The sequence below is a fragment of the Plutella xylostella genome, chromosome 7 (assembly GCF_932276165.1).
Source record: "Plutella xylostella chromosome 7, ilPluXylo3.1, whole genome shotgun sequence".
Taxonomy (NCBI): Eukaryota; Metazoa; Arthropoda; class Insecta; order Lepidoptera; family Plutellidae; genus Plutella; species Plutella xylostella.
This window is the reverse complement of record NC_063987.1, coordinates 6598717-6620406: the sequence shown is the minus strand read 5'-3', so window position 1 is coordinate 6620406 and position 21690 is coordinate 6598717. Positions and strand designations below refer to the sequence as shown.

Genomic DNA, 21690 nt, shown 5'->3' with positions numbered 1-21690 from the left:
CTGTACCTGGTACTAGTTATTATTCTGTGACTGTAAGTAGGTACCTATACGTATATATCACACATACGATACAGAGGCTCTGTCTTTTTCACTCTGCCGGAATTCAAATTACCTTTATCGGCGAGCGGTCAGGTAAAACCTGTATTACTCGAACAAATTCGGAGGGGTCCCATTGAACAACGTTTTTAACGACGCCGCCGATTGTTTTCATTAGTTGGCTAACAAATGTACCTGCTTGCTGCTGCAGTCTGTCTCTTTCATTTGTACGTTTATCTGTATTTCCGTCTCGCTCTAATGCCTCCTACGCGGTATTGGTGCCAACCTAGTGACGCTTCCAAGCAGCAGTCGGCGGTCGCCCGCGTTCTTCAGTACTAGTGCTGAATAAGAAGCTTATCAAACACCAAACTATCGATAAAAGTTACAAACAAACAACAAACCTTCAATTAAACTGGAAATTAAAAGTCAAAACATATATAAATAAGTTAAATTAAATTAAAAATATATCTAGAGACACATTAATAAAATTCCATTTAAACAAAAGTGATTACAACAGACAAAAGTTTTCGTGTTTTTTGTGTTTCAAGTGACGTTGTTTTCGTATGAGCGGCTGGAATACTGAAAGTGGTTACAGATGATTGCTGCCAGGAGATTAGAGTTAAACGAGCCGAGATATTATCCGTGATACGAGGATTCGATGCTGGCGAATAAGGTACGGTAAACCGGATAGGTACTTGATGGCTAGCTCGTCGTAGCTTGGCTATTTCACTTGTTTGACTAGTTTATGGAACCCAGTAATCCTGCACCGTCCCGTATGTTACTACAAGAACATCCAGATTTTTTGTACCGTCCAACTCGACTGAACCGTTCTGAGAAATTTAAAATTCGAATGCGTTTAACATTTCCAGCCAACACGCAAGGATCAAATATTTAGTTTTCGAGATATAAACATTGGTTGTGACTTGTGTGTCTCATTTCCCCCCTTTTATGTTGTTGTTGGCCAGGTGCATCTGAACAGGTGGTTTTAATTTTAATGCTTTGTTTATAACTCCTTAATTACACTCCATCCAAATGTGCTGCCCACACGCATTTGAATGTTGCTCTATTAAGAAGTTGACGGATCAAAAAGTGCCGGCAAACCATTATATCGTGACTTGTACTAATTATTACGTTGAGCGCGTTTCCATAATCTGTGGTGATCAATCAGTTAGTTAGAGTTAATGAAAAAATCATGTCAATGATAGAGATAACAATGTTTTTGACATAATTCCCTGAGAATCAGATAATACAATGACAATAATAATACACCGACATCAAACAAAGATGACTATGATCTTTGTGAGAGTGATAATTTCAAACAAGAAGAGTTTCTTAACAATCACAGACTAAACAGAATGCAATCTCATTTTGTCAGTAACAAGCTGGAACAGGTTACCTGTCACGGTGAACAAACTCCTAATGTATCGGAAGGTGTTACAAAAAGACTATCGGCCTCTTCGCCAGACTGTGACTCAGACAAATGTATCAGCTGCTAAAAATATTTGGGACCAACGTCACAGTTTAAACACGACGAGATGTCATCGACCAAGGAGTTCCAACTTCTTGAGTTCCAACCTTTTTGAGGCCTTACCGCGCAGTCTTTGCGGCAGGTAGCTGGGACCTTTTGAAAGCGAGGAACTTTACTTTTTTTGTCTCCAAGTGGCGTCTGAATGGAGGTATTTCCCTCGACGTCGTGTGAAGGTTTCGTTTGTTAAGCACTTGTCCTATTGTCTGTCCCATTGGCCCTTTTTGTTTTTTGTTGGTCACGTATGAAATTGCTTCTAAGAATATTGAGACCGGTATTTAATGACTTTATTTGTTATGGGTTTCCGTACAAGTCACATTAAATTTTAGCTCTAACAAAACAAGTGCACTAACACCTACTTAGGTAACTGGTGTTAAGTGAAAACAGTATCTGTCACACATTAGAAATTGCGTATCGTCAACTGTCACTGTCAAAATGTAAAGCAAAGTTAGTTCCAAAAGTGACATTTGTTTTTTCCATATGTTAGGTGGAATTTTACCAAACGCTAAACGTATTTAGTAGCCTGTCAGTTAGTACAAAATGTATTTAAAATTTGATTTAATTACGTTTAGCGTTTGGTAAAAGTGACCCTTCGTGTAGATTCGAAAATAGTATCGAATCCGGTGCTCAAGTCACAGGTCCTAAATAAATTAAAAAAATGTAGTAGTAGTCAGTATCAGTCTACGATCTGCTACAAGCTTTAACAGTTATCATTGACGATGCTTTTTAATACAAAGCAATAATTAAAGTAATGTGAAATAGGTCGCCGATATAAAGCCCCTAGCTTTTAAAAAGTTAATTAGATTTCTAATAAATTGTATAAAAATGTGGCTCTTAAAACCCACAGTCGCCGTAACAATCATCTGTCAAGTGGCCAATGGTGATATTATTATTATTATTATTTGATACTTTATTGCACAAATATGAAATATAAGTGTACAAAAGGTGGACTTAATGCTAAAAGCATTTTCTACCATGATAATGATGATGTATAAAAATTCGACAAATTACACAAATATTCTACTGCCTTGATCAGATGTATATCGTCTTGAGAGTTCATTTATTATACCTAACAAAAAAAATACTTAACAAAAAAATCAGTTTCTGTTGGCATTTCGTTTCCGTCTTTATAAATGTGTTTTTCATGTTACTGGCATAAAACACACAGGGTGGACGTCAGACTACCCCCTCCATTTACCCCCTTAGGCATCTTAAAACACTGCACCAGCTCTTTACTGCTATAAAACTTATTACTTTTCTCTCTGGCACTAGAATCAAGGAATTGCAGCCGCCCACTCCTTCCTACGTCGCACTTTATAAAGATTAACAAATTTTATTAAACGTTCCTTTCTTTCACTCTCTAACAAAAGCATTTTAGCATGGCGGTTGCAAAAAGGTTCAAGCATTCCGCCTTTGACCACCGAAAGCGTGTCGAATTTGAGAGCCTATTAGCTACGGCTTTTAACTTTGTCATCTTAGCTCCGTATCGCTTCAGAAATTAGGCCAATATTCTCTAATGAAGAATATGAAATAAAAAGCTTTTCGACAGTATAATCTAATGCAGGTCGGATCGAATTTAGAATTAGCTTTAAAAAGCGTTGCAAATGCATGACACAAATATTTGTGCCAATTATTCCTTTCTAAACAAGGCAAGTCATACAAAATCCTCGACATTTAAGGCTCGGAAGATTGTTGAGAGTACAGCGATTGCGATTTCGTAGCGTGAAAGGAACATTGGAATGTGGCGAACAGCGTTTGGTTGGAAATACGCTCCTATCTAAGTAGGAGAATTGCTAACATATCAAAAGACGTAATGTGTTTAAAATTGCTGCTGTCGTAAGAAAACATGGACGAGGAAAATGAAATACATGATGCTATTACGCAATGTAATTGATAGTGTCACTTTCTAGTAAACAAATATTGGAATAAAGTAATTATGATTGCAATACCTACATGAAGCTATTTTTTGTGTAATGATTTCGGTAAAATAGTTGACAAATTAAACTTACCACTCTCAAATTTAGAACGTTGCTACGGGTTTGTGACATTATTCATAGCTATGCTAATTATAATACCTAAAAAACCCAGCATTTTTCTGACTATTATCAAGTTTAAACTTAACAAGTATTAAAATCCATAAAATTTTCAATTTAATGCATCTTTACCTCAGGAAGGCTTTATTCCCTAGAGCTACGAATGCAGATTCAACAAACGCTAGTATTCGCGGCATGCAGCTGAGCGGTCCGGTCGATAGGGTCATGCGGCGCTTTTCTTGCGGAATCTCGTTACGCAACACCTGCCTGCATCTGTTCATATCCTTGAGTTTGCTCGTGCACTTTAGAAACATCTAAAGCAATAGAATCTACTGCATTTTCTGGTAACTAGGTGTTTAAAGTAATTTTCACTTGTGTGCATCTTGTTCTATGTTGCCGCTTGACTTAAAACATGTTTTATCTTATTTTTTAATGTCTAGTAGCAATTACGTAAATTTTAGATCTCGTTGTATTAAAAACTAAACAGAATAAATTTCACAACTATTATCTGTCTAGTATCTGTATCACCGTAGAGGCGTGCCTTTTCCTAAGTATCCGTAATCTCTAGTGGGCATTATCTTCAAAGCCCCGTTACTCGTAAAACGTTTAACACCCACACTACTTGACAGACCGACAAATATTTGAACAATAAGATTGAGGCCGCGGTTGTACTACGACCAACACGTGGACGGAAGTGCTCACATAACGCATGGGAAACTTTCTTATCAAGGTATTTCATATACCTATTACGAAATTTTCATAATCCTGTTTTGGCTCTTCCTGTTGTTGAAGAAAAGGGCTCGAAAGATTTTAAATTATTTTTTTTTTTCATGGTTAGTCTTTTACAAGCTTATATTTTGTAAATGTAGACATACATCATAAAAAAAGTAAAGTAAGTACCTAAATACTAAACACTAAAGAAGTGCATCCACTCATTAGGATTATTTATACTAAACGTTTGTCGAAATTCTGGTCAATTTAACAAAGCTGTACTCAAGACTGTGGTGTTTAGTTTCGGGAAAGCCGTCTGGGGCACCAGCTCTCCAATTTATATTATTATGCCAGCTTTATTAGTAAAATGTGTAGGTATAATTCTATGAGAAATATATCGTTATTAAATTACTTGATAAAATTAAATAAGTATAGGTACCTACAAATTATATGTATACCACCATTTTATCGCTGGACGCGTGCCTATTGGTATCTAGTTACCAATTGTTTAACAGCAATTTTGAATATTCCTAGAAGAAGAAGTTACGCAGTTGGAAGTGTTTACTGTAAAAATAATGAGTCAATTCTACCAGGCTACGCCATTATTTTTATCATAGTTTTATCCAGAATGCATAAGTTTTGAGCACGTTCGTTGGAGAATCGCCTGAAATAAAAAATAACCTAAATCGCCTAAAATAACTATAGGTTCTAGAGTTATTGTTCTGATTTTAAATTTTAAAGTGCTTCATGCTTTAAATAAAACCAATAATCATAAAATAAAAAAAAATAACTGGTTTTTTCGTAGACAAAATAGTTAAGTTCTTGTTCTGTTTCACTACTAAAGACAGCAGTATCGGTCCATTTATTACTTTCCAGTTAATTCGAAATATCTTCAAGATAGCTAATCTACACTTCACAACTGTGTCACTTCGCAGTGGCCCACATTCGGCACTATTTATCTGCGGGTAAAATCTTGTGGCACGCGCGCTTTGATTGCTACTGTCATCTACTTACACTCCAACCAACAACATTAACTTAACTACTACTGCTGTCTTATTGTTTAGCACTAAAGGGTCATTTTTGCTTGATTATGTATAACATTTGTCACAATCTGTGTTCCAAAGATTTGTGGCACCAACTTTCTTCTCTCACGACGTTGCCATTAAATGATACTTGAATGATACTGAGTGCGTGTTTAATGACAATGTGTCAACTGTAATAAGATCTATGTAATTGACGGGTGTTGGTTCTTATGGTGTATAGTGCCACAATCTTATCTGTTCCGGTGGTCAAAATGTGCAACTAACGAGACGTCATTGTCAAACGTCATTTCATACTCTGTGCGTTATTTGAGTTGTCAATTTCTGCGAAGAGGCTGACGCTACGTTATTTAATTTGTTTTGTGATTTTCTGCGTGAAAATAATGCCAAAAGCGCTAAAATGTGATGCAAGAAAAGTAATACTAGATATATTGGCTTTTATGCAAGAAGAATAACGTATTTAGACGCCTTTAATTCCGTTTGAAAAATTGGAAGAACGAGTTGCAGCGGCTACAGGTTAGTGTTGCCAAATATGACGAATATTTTTACCCATATACTCACATGTAATTTTATTAATATTTTCACCCCATCCCGTGCCCCAGCAGTGGGGACGGGATGGGTCATAATGAAAAGTATATAATATTTATCTTTCTTTGATTACAGGTGACATGTCACTTTAAATCTAAGGCAGTATACCAAGAAGAATTTCGCGCACCTGCAGCGATTTTAGACGAAATAATGATGATTAATGACATCGGAAGAAATTGCTTTTAGTTCTTTGTCTTTCTCTTTTAATTTTATGCTCTTATTTCTTGTTACTTTAGAAATGGTAAAATAAAGTGTTCATAAATAAATAAATAATAATTAATAGTTTTTTTTAAGTCTGTCTATCTCGGTATTTTCACAACCCACAGATCTGATATTACCTATACCATTGTAATCTAGATTTAATCTCCTATATCAGAACATAATTAGAGCTTATTTTATTTCTGTTCGCCGTGTACAAATTTTCCATACAACAAATGTCGTTTGATATACATAATATCCTCTTTCATTTACTATCGACCACTATTTTGATTTATCTATACTTATGAATGTACCTAATTATAAAATAGGCAATAGCAGAAATGCATTGTCGTTTAAACCACAAATAGGCAAAATTTAATCGATGGCACCACTGGATTCGATCACAGCGATGCCGTCACCGGAACAGATAAGATTGTGGCACTATACTTTCTGGATCGAAGCATTTCATTGTTGCAAAGTGGAAAAATATATTATTTTATCTAATGATTTTTTATTAATATCAACACCATTGGTTTCTTGATATAAGTATGATACATATTTCTATAAGTATACATAGATATTACTATATTTCCTTGCACCAATAATTACTTTTACAATATCGTATATTTCTCACTTATAGTTTCTGAGTCATTATAATTGAGTCTACCAACTCCACCAAATGACTTCTTGTGTGGTCAGGTAATGTAGTGTCTTTACAGCTGCGTTTCAATAAAATCTAACGGTTCGTTGATTAAATCGCAACTGATTTGAGGTGTTGGAGTACCACCGCTTACTCAACACTTTTGTCAAACTATCGTTACGAACCATACTTTTGTTTCCCAATATCTCTCACTTACCTAATTAAAAGACTTGACTCTAATGATTAGGTAATCTATCTGTGTCATTTTACTTTACAAATTAATAAAATGAAATATAATACGAAGTGAGCTAATAATGGCTGGTATCTTCCGATGATGTAATACAACATTACCTGCTTCTTCAAAGCTGACCTGAATACACACATGATAATACGAACTTATCCTTTAGTGAAGATAATCCTACTAACATTACGCTTGAATGTGTTTGTGGCACACCTGTGCTCCGGAATAATACTGTCTGCCATGAGTCCTTGAAATAGGTTCCATTATGGCATGTTCACACACAAATGACTCTGTAGTACTACTGGCAACCGGCAACATTTATAGCACATCAGTGGCAATAATGGTGGAACGCACGATACGAGATACAATTTCCGATTCCATGCTACAGCAATCGGCGATGTTCTGAATTGTGATGTCACGCTGCTGAATGCCAGGTCACACGACGAGTCAATCCAAAATTTATCTACAGGAATCAGTTTTAATTAATCAAAATAGAAAAAAAAACATAGTTTGGTCCCAATAGCGGCAGGTGAGCATTGTATTATTATTTACTCAACTTGTAACTCAACTTAAAAAAACTCGACGGTTAATTCTATAATTATGACTTCACTCTAAATGTTTCTTTCACGGCAGTGTTTTCTTATTCACTTAAGCAAGACCGTTTAATCTCTTTTGTTTCCTTGTTATTGTCCCCGTTTGTAATCTTATCTATTATCTCTTTCAACGCGGTGATGTTTATATGCAAGTAATAACATTGACTATTTACATTATGGTAATGCACACATGCATTTTCCGCCTCAGTCCGGGACGAGGCGCAGGAAAACATTTCATGTAGACGATATCCGTTCACGTGATTGAAATCTTTGCCATCTGTTTGCGTCATGGGAATAGGAAAGTAGCATTCGCCGGGGGCAAAACGAAATAGCATTTCAATTTAGTAAACATGCCTATCTAAAAAGCAATATCTATATCGTAACTGCAAAGTGCCCATTCAAGTTGGGAAGTCCAACTGTCCAACCTTAACTAATACGGGGATTAACATTTCTCTGTGCCGTCAAGCAGGTTGGATTTAAAGTAACTAATTAATCCGCTAAAACGAATAGCCCAAAATCCCCGGTGGTCTACATAAATAGCAGTACAAGTATTCTTAATAGCCTGTCACTGGCACCATTCAGTCGCTGGACATTATGCAACCAAAGTTCTAGGAGTTATTTATTTGCCAACATTAATCATCGCTTAAGACCTTACTGGTCGCACATTGATTGTAAGTCTCAAAGCTTCAAGCGATAAAATCGATAGTCTCTTGCTGCCTTAGCCTTATTAAGCCTCGCAGTGTTTTCGGACAGGCAAGAGGTATACGCAAATTGGAATTTTGTAATCACATCTAACTATTGTTACTTCGTCAGGTTGTTGGGTGATTAGATTGCTCACGCAAGTTAGAAAGGGTAATCCTACTTTAATTTCTTAATCTTTTGAATTGCAAACATGATTTGATAGAATTACTCAAAATAATTTGCTGAGTACAGTAGGTACTTACCTACATTAAGTTAGAATAGATAAAATATTTATGCTAGCTATGGGTGTAGTGAAATTGGATTAAGGCTAGTCCATTCCATCTGTTATTTTATTAAAAGGAGAAGCAACCGTTTTTACCGTTACTGTTCTTTTGTTTTTGCTAACTGAACTCGCTACTGTTATCTTTGAGTCCCTTCCGACTTGTAACCCTAAACCGGACAAGCGAAATACAAAGTCTCCCAGTTCACAAAGCCCAGGTTTTATTCCAGAAAACTCTGATTCTGACTCCTAATACTACTGCCGCAAAGATGATAGTTGACCACGAATTCGTAATTTGATACGCGGTTGACTTTACCCTCTCAACGAGTCATGGTCTGTCGGACGTAACATTGCGAGCAAACATTATTTTAGCTACTTGCATACTAATTCCGCCTGCAATTTGTAAAACACATTCTTAACACATTTAAATCAGTTTTTAAACTGGCATTTTTGTTATGGCAATTAAAGTAATAGGCCATAATGAAGCTCATCGCGGCGTTGACTTGTAACTGTGTTCATAAAAGCACTTGGCAGTGTTTGAATTATGCAAACGTGATTCGAGCAGTTTGTTCGGGCTGTCACGACTCGGGTGTAGTGTGCGCCATGTAGCTGGTAATTCCCTTGGCAAGTGAGGCGAGTCTCGATGCTATCTCGCATCAGCAGGGCCGTCACTAGGACCGACGCGACGACATATCTATTTAATGGAAACCAGCCCGAGTAGCCATTAGCGTCTTATCTTGCGGTTTAGAACCTGTCTGCAAGCATCATACTTATAAGGTAACCATACATTTCTCGTTATCTGAATAAACTTCATCTGCTACTGAGTCATTCAGGATTTCTGTAGCTTTAGTTCAAGGTATTCTGTCAGATAGGCCGATAATTTCATGGCTATCTTGGACTCGTTAACCGCTTAAGTATATTAGAAATATCTAACTCAAGTGAATTTCATATTGAACTATATAAGCGCACTTGAAATCAAGCAGTAATGTCTCATACGAGTGGTAATCTGAAGAACGTAAAGCCTATCACCATTATCGTACCCCTCGAAACACGTATCAATCGTTTCCCAGGCTCATCGTATTCGCTAAACTGTGATCTAAACGTTATAGAAATAAGTTCCGAAGTGGTCTAACGTGTGACTAGCGCGGGTTGGTCCAGCGCTGCGCCTGCGCATGGATGTTGGCTAGAAAGGAGCGCTGCAAGGACGACGCGAGCGCCGGTTGTTCACCTCGCCGGCACTGGGTACAACCCGCTCTGGGGGCAGGGTTGCCAGGTATACAAAATACCGCACAGTCATCAACATTTTTAGCAAATTTTCTGACTATAGTAGTGTGAGATACACATTTGTTGTTATAGACATTTGTAGTTGTCTTGTTATGAAAAAAGCATTTAATGAAGTTAGATAGATAGAAGAAGTAAATTGCAAAGAGCTATTTGATTTGAGCGGTCATAATCAGTGACGACTTCTGATTTATCCATTTTCCCTCTAACCTGGAGTACAGTGGATTAGATAATGGATGAAGTAAGAAGGTGGCAGTTGGCAACCCTGCGGCGTTCAGGAATGCGCGAGAACCGAACGCTTGCGGTTCGGAACTGGTATCCGAGTCGTGCTTAGCTCAACTTAACTTACATATGTATATTGTATACCGCCCATTGAATGCCGTTCCGATGAGTCTCCGTGAAATCGGGGACACGTCCATGGGAGCCGTCGATTCTACGATCGAGCGGCGCAATCGAATCAAAGTCGTAGTCTAAATGACGTATCTACAGGGTGTCCCGTTAATAGTGGACCAACGGAACGTGGGTGACTCAGGGTGTCATCTGAATATCTTTGACTTTTGAAAATATTTTGCATCTCCAAAGTAAAGAGTTACGTCATACGTGACCATCGCGAATTTCCAAAATTCAAAGAACAAAGGTTGTTTAGATAGGCTCCCTGTGTAACCCCTTTTTCCGTTGGTCCACTGTTTACGGGGCATCATCTACAGTTAGGTAATCAAAATCAAATAAAACCTTTGATAAACAATGAACAAGGCAGAAATATTATTTGACATATTTCGAAGTCGCCGGAAGTTATTCCATGTCCCGCGCCAGCTGGCCTCAACTTAGCTGAAATCAAATTTCAACTTTCCTTCAAGTGTTTTGACCTTTGACGCAACTTATCTCAAGTTGCAAAAAACGCTGTTTACGAACTAAAATTCACGGTCTGAAGTTCTTCTTATCTGTCTTTCAAAAACTAGGGTGCGACCTTTGGACAGTATCTGGCTTCCATCTTACGATCATTCGAGTAGCTATAGCATATCTTATTTCAAAATGATATAAGGTGTTATCTTGATATCAGACACGTTATTACATATGCAGTTATGTAAAAGTAATCTAATACGATCTAGCTACTCTTAATCTCCGCTAGTGGATTGCGTATGAGCATACAGTACAGTGTTAAATTGTTAATGCTCATTCAACATTATTCAGGCAGAAAATATTCGTTTCCTCGTGTGAATTACAGATGTTTGCTCATTGAGTAGCAATTGCGCACAACTGTTGTTTTATATTATGTAAGAAACTTGCATATAAAAATAATTTAGTATAGAACCTTATTTGTCCCTTACCTAAATCTAAATCAGTTCATAAAATAAAGGAACCAATATTTTGTAGATTTCGGTCGATGCTCACAATTTAGAGCTGAACCTTTGATATGATTATAGCTCGGAAATTAGATTGCAAAATTGGAACCTAGGTCACGACCGTTTGCTTTAGTGCTAATGGCTGACCTTTCATTTGGGTATCGATAAATTTATTTAAACATCCGGTGAATGTTACAGTTAATGTAATTCTAAGAAATAAAAAAATGCTGATGAAATCATCGTAATTCAGGGCTAGGTAGTTATTGTATTATGGCTGGTCAAATCCATACAAAACCCATACAAAATGTACTCGTACTTTGCTATATTTTTTAACACGCATGTTAAAGTAAGTAAGTATATTGACTACTATATGGTATGTGGTGGTAGTAATATTTTTTTTATCCTGCAAAAGGGTGGGAAAATGAACTTGCGGTCGATAATTTTACCCGGGTATTAATACTGCAGTGGTCAGGATGACGGCCAGTTCATGCACTTGATAGCGGTTTCTGACTTGACCAAACTAGAAGAACGTGTTCTAGAGACGTGAGCCATTTATTATAATTATAAACTGTATTTGTTAGTAGGCGTAGTGTGTACTTTGAGTCCATTTCGCTTAATGTGTCTCTCCAAGGCAAACTTCCCAGAAACAAATGCTTCTTTGCGTGCAGGCAAATTGAGTTTGCTATGTGATTCTATCAGCATTTCCGATGCTTCTTCCATACTGCTGACTGACCTCATACAGTCTCTTTTGATTTCTAACTGTGAAAAATACAAATATATAACGAGATGATTTAGTATTTTTAATAAATGGCGAGGGCACGGAATAAACGTTTTTTATTATTATTAAATAAATACTGGTGAGGTACTCCATACAACCTAAGTAGTACATAGAAGCTCCTTAACTTTTTGCTTACTTGAATTTGTAGTATTGGATAGAAGCTTACATATCAATACTGTTAAGTTGTATCAAACCATAAATATGAGATCATCAGTATCATCACATGCGGCATAATAAAATTATGAAATTACTGAACATGAAATGGAAATGCTGTTACTGATGTACTTGTAGTAGCGGTATTTTCTTGATCTCCTATTTGAATCAGTCGATAAATGGCAATCATAGGTACAGTTATGTTAAGCCTACTGTTTTAAGATGATTTGTATGATCGTTATGTTCTTAAAATGAATATGCGTAGATATGTTTTCAAATGACCTAATCATGCGTATACATGTACCTAGTGCAAAATACTGTTTCTTCTTCTGCTGGGCTCAATACATTACAACAATGTGCCGTTTTGTCAACAAAACCTTTTTTTCTACGCTTACAGTGAAAGCGGCATCGTACCCAACTGTTTTGTTTGTGATTTGTACTTTCTTCACTATTTACCTGTTTTCTTCGCGACCCGAAGGTCACGTGGCACTGGGTCATTAGTTTTATTTTTGTTACGGCCGAATGCCTCTCCTTAGTTCGTTTTCTCCATGAAACAATTTGTATTTTCTTTCTAATCTTCCATAAAATTGTGCTACGTTTTTATAATTAACTTAACATCGGTTGTTTATTGTTCTTTGTTTATACCTAGTTTAGACTCTGTTAACTTGCACGAATTTAAGGAAATTCCTCTCTTCATAAGAAGGTTTTGATAGATATTTTTTTAAACTTCACCATCTCATTTGATGCTAGCTGTTCTATTCGTACGTAAGACTTTTATGTCCAGTTATGGACTGTTGCATATATTCGTATTCAGTAACATCCTAGGTGACTCAGTAGTGTCACCTGGGCCATTACCTCTAATATATGTTTTTTGCCAAACTACCTACCAAGAATTCTGTTTTAACGATCGTATGACTCATCTGTGTTATGTTAATATCAGACAGAGTTTTCGGTTTAGCATCTTTACTTATGCAGTTTTGCACCGACCCGATAAATTGATACGAGGCTACTTCCGTTTCTAAATTGCTATCGAAGAAAAGTAAACAATGCAAGAGTAGCGAAATTGTGTTTCCACTAGAGTGAATTGAATGAGCAATCGTGTTTCATCATCGTGCGTGTTTGTTGGCTTTTTACCTGACCGAGCAATGTCAAGAGTTTCTTTGAACCAAAGTCAGAGTCAGGGTCATGGGTTTGGTATTTATGTATGTACACGAGTGTGATGTGTGCACACGTCTCTCTGTATGCGACTACTCAGCTTACAATAGCATTTTACAGCATCCTGTATAGCTTTGATATAGCGAATTCCCTTTATGGTATACTGACATTGAAAAGATCAATGCGATCGGTGGTGAGGTAGATTAGATGCGTAAACAGTCCTCGGCGAGCTGGCTGCCGTCCAAGTAGGCCAGACAAAACTATATCGGTGGCGAATCATTAAAAATAAGATGCAAGATCATGTCACCAGGTCTTTGCTGAAGTATCTCTTTCTTGTTTCGGTTGTGGTGAAAGTAATTTACTACAAATAGCCTGTTCATAGCGTTTTTGTTAATGAAAAACAAGTTGATAGTTTTGTAACATAAAATAGAAAAGAAAAGTAACTCATTTTCATTTTAAAACTAACGGCAGCAGTTTTGTAAGAGGAAATCGATGCCCTTAATTACTCCCAGTCTAACTGACACTCGCTGGCAGAACGTATTCTAACGTCATTAGCAGACATCCGTTTAGGAAGCTATATTTGTGCTGATGATTGACACTTCTCATTACCTACACCCGACACACGCAAATGTGATCTTAATTGCCTCAAATTGACCATCTAATTTTCACAACTCCATTATGCCTAGTTTATATTCTAAAGCAAAATTTTTGATCGAGATACAGAAAATATTACAGATTATTTAAGTTGCACATTTGTTTGTATGCATGTCCACAAAGATAATCTGTCGGTAGATGAGGAAGCCGTCTGATGAATGACGGAAGCTTCTAGAAGGAAGTAAAGTACCTATCCATGATCTCATGAGAGACAGGTCCGATGACGCAATGAGTGACCGACTGAAGATAATAAGTAGCATATTACCTGATCAACTGTTGAATGAAAGATACTAATAATATACTTACCGTATACCCAAACATCAAAATTGATACTGAAACATCTACCTGTATCGCTTATTAGGTCTGATACTTTATTATAATATAAGATATTTTGATGAAGTATTTGACATCTTCACGCTTCAGCTCTAGTCAGAAATGGTACAAACAAGACTTGAATTCACTTTCACATCAGAGTAATAGCCAACTTACCAAGGCATGTCCACTTGTCGGCATTTCCCTTTCATCTCACTTTTTTTTTATTCGAAGCATGCACTTCCTCCCATAGCATCACGCATAGGCGTGGGAAAGTGATTATCATATTGTGTAGTCAAATTATAGTAATGTGCCTACTTTATTAACCTACACTTATTCTTTTATTTTAAATATTTATACAAGTACTATAGGTCTTTGTTATTTTTATACACTGTCACGCATACAATGAAAAAGTTCCAGTGGCATAGCATTTAAAATTATGCTCCTAAAAGGAAAAAGCTAGACTTAATGTTGTTTTTAGGTTTTTTAACCTTCCGGTCAGTTCCAGCTGTAGTTTAATTTTTTTTTTTATTCCTAATATTTTGGTTGCTGACACTGTAACCACAGTGTCTACCTGGCCCTGTAGTACGCTATTAAGACGTGACAAAAGTTCTCCGTCGCGCTTGCACTTGACGCTGCGGGATGCAAAACTCTTGTCACGTCTACTAGCCCTTCTGGTGGCGTATAGTTATAGTACATAAACATATTTCGCATTTGGTTTTGTTGGCTAAATTAATTAAAGCTGATGTGAATGGGACCGGAGTGGGCCCTTGTATAAATTTCATGGACGACGAAGTGTTATAAAATTGTTTACACAAACAACTTTGCATTTCACGATTCAGTGGAATGTAATTTTATGTAAATATTTTATCGTGCTGGCTCTTGAAACCACCAACATTTTAATTAATTTTATTTTTGTACAGAGGTTGTTACAATTTGCTGAAACTTTAGTTTTCATGCCATTTTTACAGTATGTTATATTTTTTTCTACTTTATTTGAATTTTTTTTTTCTAAAAACATGCATGTGAGCTTATGTAATTTTGTAGAATCTCCATTTAATTTGCTATACTGTACTAGTAGTAAGAAAACAACTTTTTAAGTTTTACGACTGGAAAGCGATGCATAACACTTAGTAAATGTGTATATTATTCATATGATGTGACAACTTTTAAAGAGGTTCTTCTATACAGCAGCCACAATAGACAACTCTAAACATTTACAACTACTTAACTATGTAAATTTTAGCCATGTCAAACTATATATTTTTCCACTTTAAAAAAGCATTATAATGAGATTTATCAAAACACTACACTGAATTGCCCTAAGTACAATAACATTTCATCAAAATATCAACAACAATTTTAATCCACTTGGAAAAGTTATACCTACCTATTTAGAAAATATCGCAGCTAGCTTTCCCGAGCACCAGGTAGTAGCAATGGAGGTAAAACTGAAATCTCCGAGATTGGTCATGTCCGGTCATTACATCCTCGACCTGTTGCTCTCATGCTAACAACATGCTGGTGAAAAACTGATACTTCTGTGTAATTAGACAGCTTTTCCTTGCTAATTGCCGTTCTCTTCACTGCCGCGCTTCTTGGGAAGTTTTCTTTTAAGACGTGCTGCGGTTTTCCGAAAGCTTGCTAACCGTTGGTTTGGTTATATGTACTTACCTTGTCTGTTAAGTATGATTCTGAGCGAAATCTTCAGTTTCCTTATGTTTGCTGTAATTGACAGTGTTTTAATTGTAGGTAATAGATAGTTAAAAACACTACATATTATTATGTTTAGTTAGTGCTGTGGTATTAACATTTAGGTTTTTAATCAATGTATGTGGATATGGCTTATTTTCGTAACTAGGTAGGTACATAATGATGTAGAAAGCAAAAAAAACTGTAAAAATGTTGTCTAAAAATTTGGTAATGTGAATATATTATTATGCATTAACAGATAAGACCCGGATGTTAGAAACAACGTAACTCATTTATCTAGGAATTTATACTACCTACCTATGTATTATAAATATTACTGTCTATAATTAGAATTAAAATATTATATGGATAAAGAAAGATACGTATAATCAGGTTCAATTGGCTTAAAATATGATAATTTTAGTCACAGATCGAATTTAAATTTATTACGAAATGAACATTCATAATGAATGAATAGGCACTTATTTACTTCACGAAGCGCCATTATACTTTCTCCATAATAATGTCGAGACGGAAAAAATCTCTGTGTAAGGTTTATGAATTGCCATAAACTTGCAAATGTAAAAAAGTGTTCCCTTCTAATGAAGTGAATGCATAAAAAAACGAGTTATTAACGATTTCACACGGTATCGACTGACACTCGATACCACTTGTGAGAACGCACATCAAGCGTAACCTTTAAGTTTCCACTTACGTAGTGAGTAGTGAGATATGTGTCAGATTTGCATTATTTATGTAATCACTTTCACTATCTCTTCAGGGCCAATCAAGAGATTGCTTGCGCTTTTTGAGTTTCTATGAAAAGATCTTGATAAGCAGTTCCAAAAGATTGAATATGATTAGATTTTGTGTATAAATCTTGAACTTAACCTAACCTTCGTAATGAACGTGGAAAGCAAGGCAATAAACTAAAACTAAATAAGCGTGAAGAAACCAGTCAGTGTAATGGACACAGAACAAAGCTACTCGTGACGTATGGAACCCGCACTGTGCTAGAGTTCACTATGTTACGTGATAACACGCAATCCGTTTCTATATTCTGGTACACACGTACCTTATCACCGCTGAAGACGATAACAATCATATTCGATGGCAACTCAATTCGTTATGCCGCCACTACGTGCTAGATGGCACGCTATGGCACGCGATTGCCTACAAACTCAAAACGAGTCTCAAAGTATTTTTTCATTGTTACAGGTTTGACCCGCAAGAGCCCCAATCACAATTCTACATGGAGAACAAGAAGGCAGCGCCGGCGACGCAGCAGCCGATGACTCAGCAACACCTGATGGCCCACCACGTGCACCCCGGGGAGCAGATCTACTCCCACCAGCACCCACAGCTGGCACACATCACTTCGCCCCAGCCAGGACAGATCCCACCGAATGGCGTCATGCATCAACTACTCCAAAGCCAGTATCATTCAAATGTCGACGCTCGATCTCCACTTCTAGAAAATAGACAAGAACAAGTATACGGCTCTGGCCACAATCATGATTACAACCGGCACTACGGAGCAAACGAAAATTATAATTACCCACAGTCACCGCCCAGACACGATAGACAGGACCTCCACACAGATCACAATGTTAATCATGAACTATTGCAAAATATGCCCAAAGGATACAATGCGGAAGTGTACCAGGATTATTTGAAACGTAACCCACCGAAAGATACCAATCAAATATACCAAAACCATCAACCGATGCATAAACCTAACGCTAACCAATACGGCTCTAAGCCCTACCTACCGTACTCTAATAGAATAGGACCACAAAGTAACACTGAGCTCTTACGGCGACAGTACAATGAAATTCAGCAAATGAAACTTCAACAGCAGATGCTGTATCAAAATCAAGCTCAAATGCACCAACAGCAGAAATTCGCCGAGAGACAGATATTACTACAACAAATACACGGGGTCCAACCGCCGCCGAATTTACAAAACAGCATATACTCTGATGGATCGTACCGAGATTTAGATCGTTATAGTAGTAAAAACGACTTCAAGGACTACAGTCCCGCCGATATACAGAAAGAGGCTGATAGATACGCTAAGAACAATGAATTTAAAGAGGTTGAGAAGTACAGTAGGCAAAACCAACAGGAGCCTCAGTGGCAGTCGAACCAGCAGCCCGACTACAGAGAAACAGAGCGCTACAGGAGACAGTCTGAGAGTGACAAAGGGAAAAGCCAATCGCCTCCTTCCGATTTTTCGAGTCAACAGATGAACAATGTTGGCGTGATATCGCCCATGAAGTCGAGTGAGTCCAGCAGTCCTAGTGTAAAGTCACCTTCGTCTGAGAGTCGCAGAAGCAGCGGAGGGAACCAGGCACTGAGGTCTCCAGTGGCTCACAGGATACCTTCAGCGCCTGTCACCATGTCTGGCATCTTATACAAACAGGGCTCTGACGGACTGAAGGTTTGGCGAAAGAGGTGGTTCGTTTTATCGGAGTACTGCTTGTTCTATTACAAAAGTAAGTACCTAGACTGTATGTAATTAAATTTCTTAGCCGGTACTATTTTCTTCTGAACAGTTCATTAATGCGTTCGTAATCTTCCTAGGTCAAGGAGAGGAGAAGCTTCTTGGGTCAGTCTTGCTCCCCTCGTACCGTGTATCAGCCTGTACGATGGAGGACAAAGTGCTCCGGAAGTTTGCCTTCAAGTTGGAGCACGCGAACATGAGAACCTACATCCTGGCGGCTCCGGACCAGGAGTCGATGCTGAAGTGGGTCAAGGCGATGACGATGGCGGCTCTAATGCAGAACCCCGAGTAAGATCACCTTGCGATTTGATCGTTGTTTAAGATTGACATAATAGCATTAATAGCCGGCACGATTTTATGGGCGTAATAACCGATTGTACTCTGATTAATTGTGCTGATATGTTTATGAGTTCGATACCTTTTTGAAGTACGTTTATTTATGTTCTGGCCCAGTGAATTAAAATTCATCTATTAACTCATTTTGACGTTTTTAAATGTAGAAGATACGTGAGGCACTTACATCTTACATACATTATATAAAGACACAATCTTGAGATTTAAGTATTTCAAGTAGGGATAAGATTAAACTTGTGTTTATTTTTATCCAAACGTGTAAACACCAATTCGGTCAATGCGAAGGACGTATAGGTACTGATATTGAAAATTTAATGCGGCTATAAATTTTAACGACCGGTAACTCTATTTTCAGAGAGCAAACTCAAAAACAAAACGACAGGGCAGCTGCAAAAATGGAGGTAAGTTTTTCGTTTCGCTGGCGAATTTATCGAAGTATGTAAGTGGACGCAGGTGATCACTAATTAGCTTGCCAGAGCGGAACTTTGCGACGATACTCTGCTATTACGTTGTTATAACAGTGGATAATTAATGGATCTTTATAAAAGCTAATTTATAGTATCGTTTGCAAATGCGCCTCATAGCCGTAAATTTTAATAATGATAACTTCTATTTAGGATGACGATGAAGTACCTGGGCCTACATACGCGAATGCCCCACCTAAACCACGGCGGTCAAATGAAGGATACAATTCACCAAGTCCTGATATGTAAGTTATCTAATATCTATAACTCTCTTTTAACTGATGTTATCTAAATACTCGATAGAATGTTATAACTAACTCTGACTCTCCAACCTACTAAAATTCCAGGTACGATCCTAACTACGACCTACTCAAAAAGCCAGCATCACACTACAGCCAGGGCACTACTCACACACGGCAAGACAACTCAACATATCAGACAAGACAAGACGTCGAGAGCATGTACTCTCGAAACCAACCACCGCCGCAACCGCCGCAACAACATCCTCCACAGCAGTATCAAACCAAACGACCATACGACACTCACAACCTATCATTGCCCCTAACCAACACAGTCACAGAACGACTAGAGAACAACCAACCCGGCACATCAGCTATGTACAGAAGTAACCCTCAGTCACCTTACTTTGATAATAGGAGCCGAAGCCAATCGCAACAAAGACCGGAAAACCCCCAGGAACAAACATACGACCGACAAGCACGCACGGCCAATCCATTTTTACAAGACACTACTCCACAAGAGACGGCCAATGAAAACGATATTCAGATGCGAAATTACATGGCTGCTCTGGAAGCTGAAAGAAAATCGGTTCAAAACGAAATGGCAAATGATTCGCAAATGAATTCCGGAAATGCGATGTATAATAGGGAAATCTATGGCGATGTCAACGCTCGGCCTAATAAAACTGGGAATCCTTCTTTGAACGAAAGGTTGTTGATTGAAAGGCGTACACCAGATGCCTACGGGAGATCTACTGCAATGTCGTCGTATAACAGAAGTAAAGTTGGCGATTATGAGGATGTTTACGCTTATGGAACGGAAAACGAATATGGAAGAGCATATTCCAAACCAACCAGTCCTCCGCAATCGCAAGCCAGAGACGGTCAACAACAAGAACCTGCTAATATTAATGTATATGTAAGTATGACTTAAAAGCTTATAACAGACATTATGCATGGATTATAATGGTGTTAAGATTATATTTAGTAGGTTTATGTAGTCTGAATATGAAGATATAATGATTACTTTTTTACAGACGCAGGAGAAAACATTCAGCGGGCCTTCTGTTCTGAGAAGAAAAAAGATGCAATCAAGTGGGATAACTCCCCCAGTCCCGCGTCCGCACAGCGCTGACTTTCTGGAGTATGAATCTAAGAACGATATGCTGAACAAAACAATGCCATCGCGGTCTATGAACGATCCTCCGAAGCAACCGCAGAGACCTAAATCCAGCCTTGATATTAACTCGTTCTATGATCCTAGTTCGGACCGGTATTATTCCGAAGAAAGTTATGCGGAAAAAATGCGTCAATCAGCCTTGTATCTTCAGCAACAGCAAGGACGAAGCACTACAAATATTCCAGCAGCCAACAGTGCTCTGAGCCCTCTTTCTAGCTACGCCAGTGGTCTTGCTAAGAAACAACTACACTCTCCGTACTCCCCAAACGTGAATAATAACTACGAAACAGAATTCATTACTAGAACCAATCGGGACAACATAAGCTACACATCCAAGTACAGTGATCTTGAAGGGATGATAAATTCTAACTGGACATTGAAAGAGAAGGAGATGAGTCAAAAGGACTTTATTAATAGAAGTGGCAGTGTAATGAGTGATGGTTCCAATATGAGCGTGTATGCTAAGGAAGCTGCTCGGTATGATCCATCGGCTGAAGGGTTCATGAGATCAGCCAGCGCTCGGTTGCCATCGACAAATGGCGAGAAGGATGGGGAAAAGAAAGTGCAACAGGTAATAATTATTTATTTAATTGTCAATGAAACATTATTTGACTTCACTGTACTTCTATAAAATACATACCTACATACATTATGTTCATGACTGTAATCCCCCAAGGGTAGTCGAGGTAGTAGAGGTGACTCGCAAGCGACTTCTCTACAATATCCTGACTAATATTATAAATGCGAAAGTAACTTTGTCTGTCTGTCTGTCTGTTACTCTTTCACGCCAAAACTACTGAACGGATTTGAATGGAATTTGGTATACAGATGATCTAGACCCTGAGAACATAGGCTACTTTTTATACCGGAATTCCCGCGGGAAAACTTTTTAAGGCGAAGCGAAACTCGCGGGAAAAAGGCTATACACACTATGTAACAATGAAATTATCACTGATCGTATCGTAACTACATTAAAAATATCAATTTTAATTGTTCTATCTCTGTAATGGTAT

The 21690-nt window shown here is 37.7% G+C and overlaps 1 protein-coding gene across 6 annotated transcripts in view; it reads left to right on the top strand.

Moving 5' to 3' along the window:
• Positions 1-21690, top strand: part of LOC105389015 — a 60108-nt gene that overhangs the window by 25234 nt on the left and 13184 nt on the right. For 5 of the 6 annotated variants that reach the window (XR_007266513.1, XM_048622317.1, XM_048622316.1 and 2 more), the window contains exons 3-8: positions 17153-18432; positions 18521-18728; positions 19150-19195; positions 19412-19503; positions 19606-20416; positions 20535-21248. Coding sequence is in view for 5 of the 6 variants with exons in the window: in XM_048622317.1 (XP_048478274.1) it covers positions 17153-18432; positions 18521-18728; positions 19150-19195; positions 19412-19503; positions 19606-20416; positions 20535-21248 (3151 nt within the window). In the remaining variant the exon portion in view is untranslated. Of the gene's footprint in view, positions 1-322; positions 710-17152; positions 18433-18520; positions 18729-19149; positions 19196-19411; positions 19504-19605; positions 20417-20534; positions 21249-21690 lie in introns of those variants that run through there. The other variant, XM_048622315.1, reaches the window with a different exon arrangement.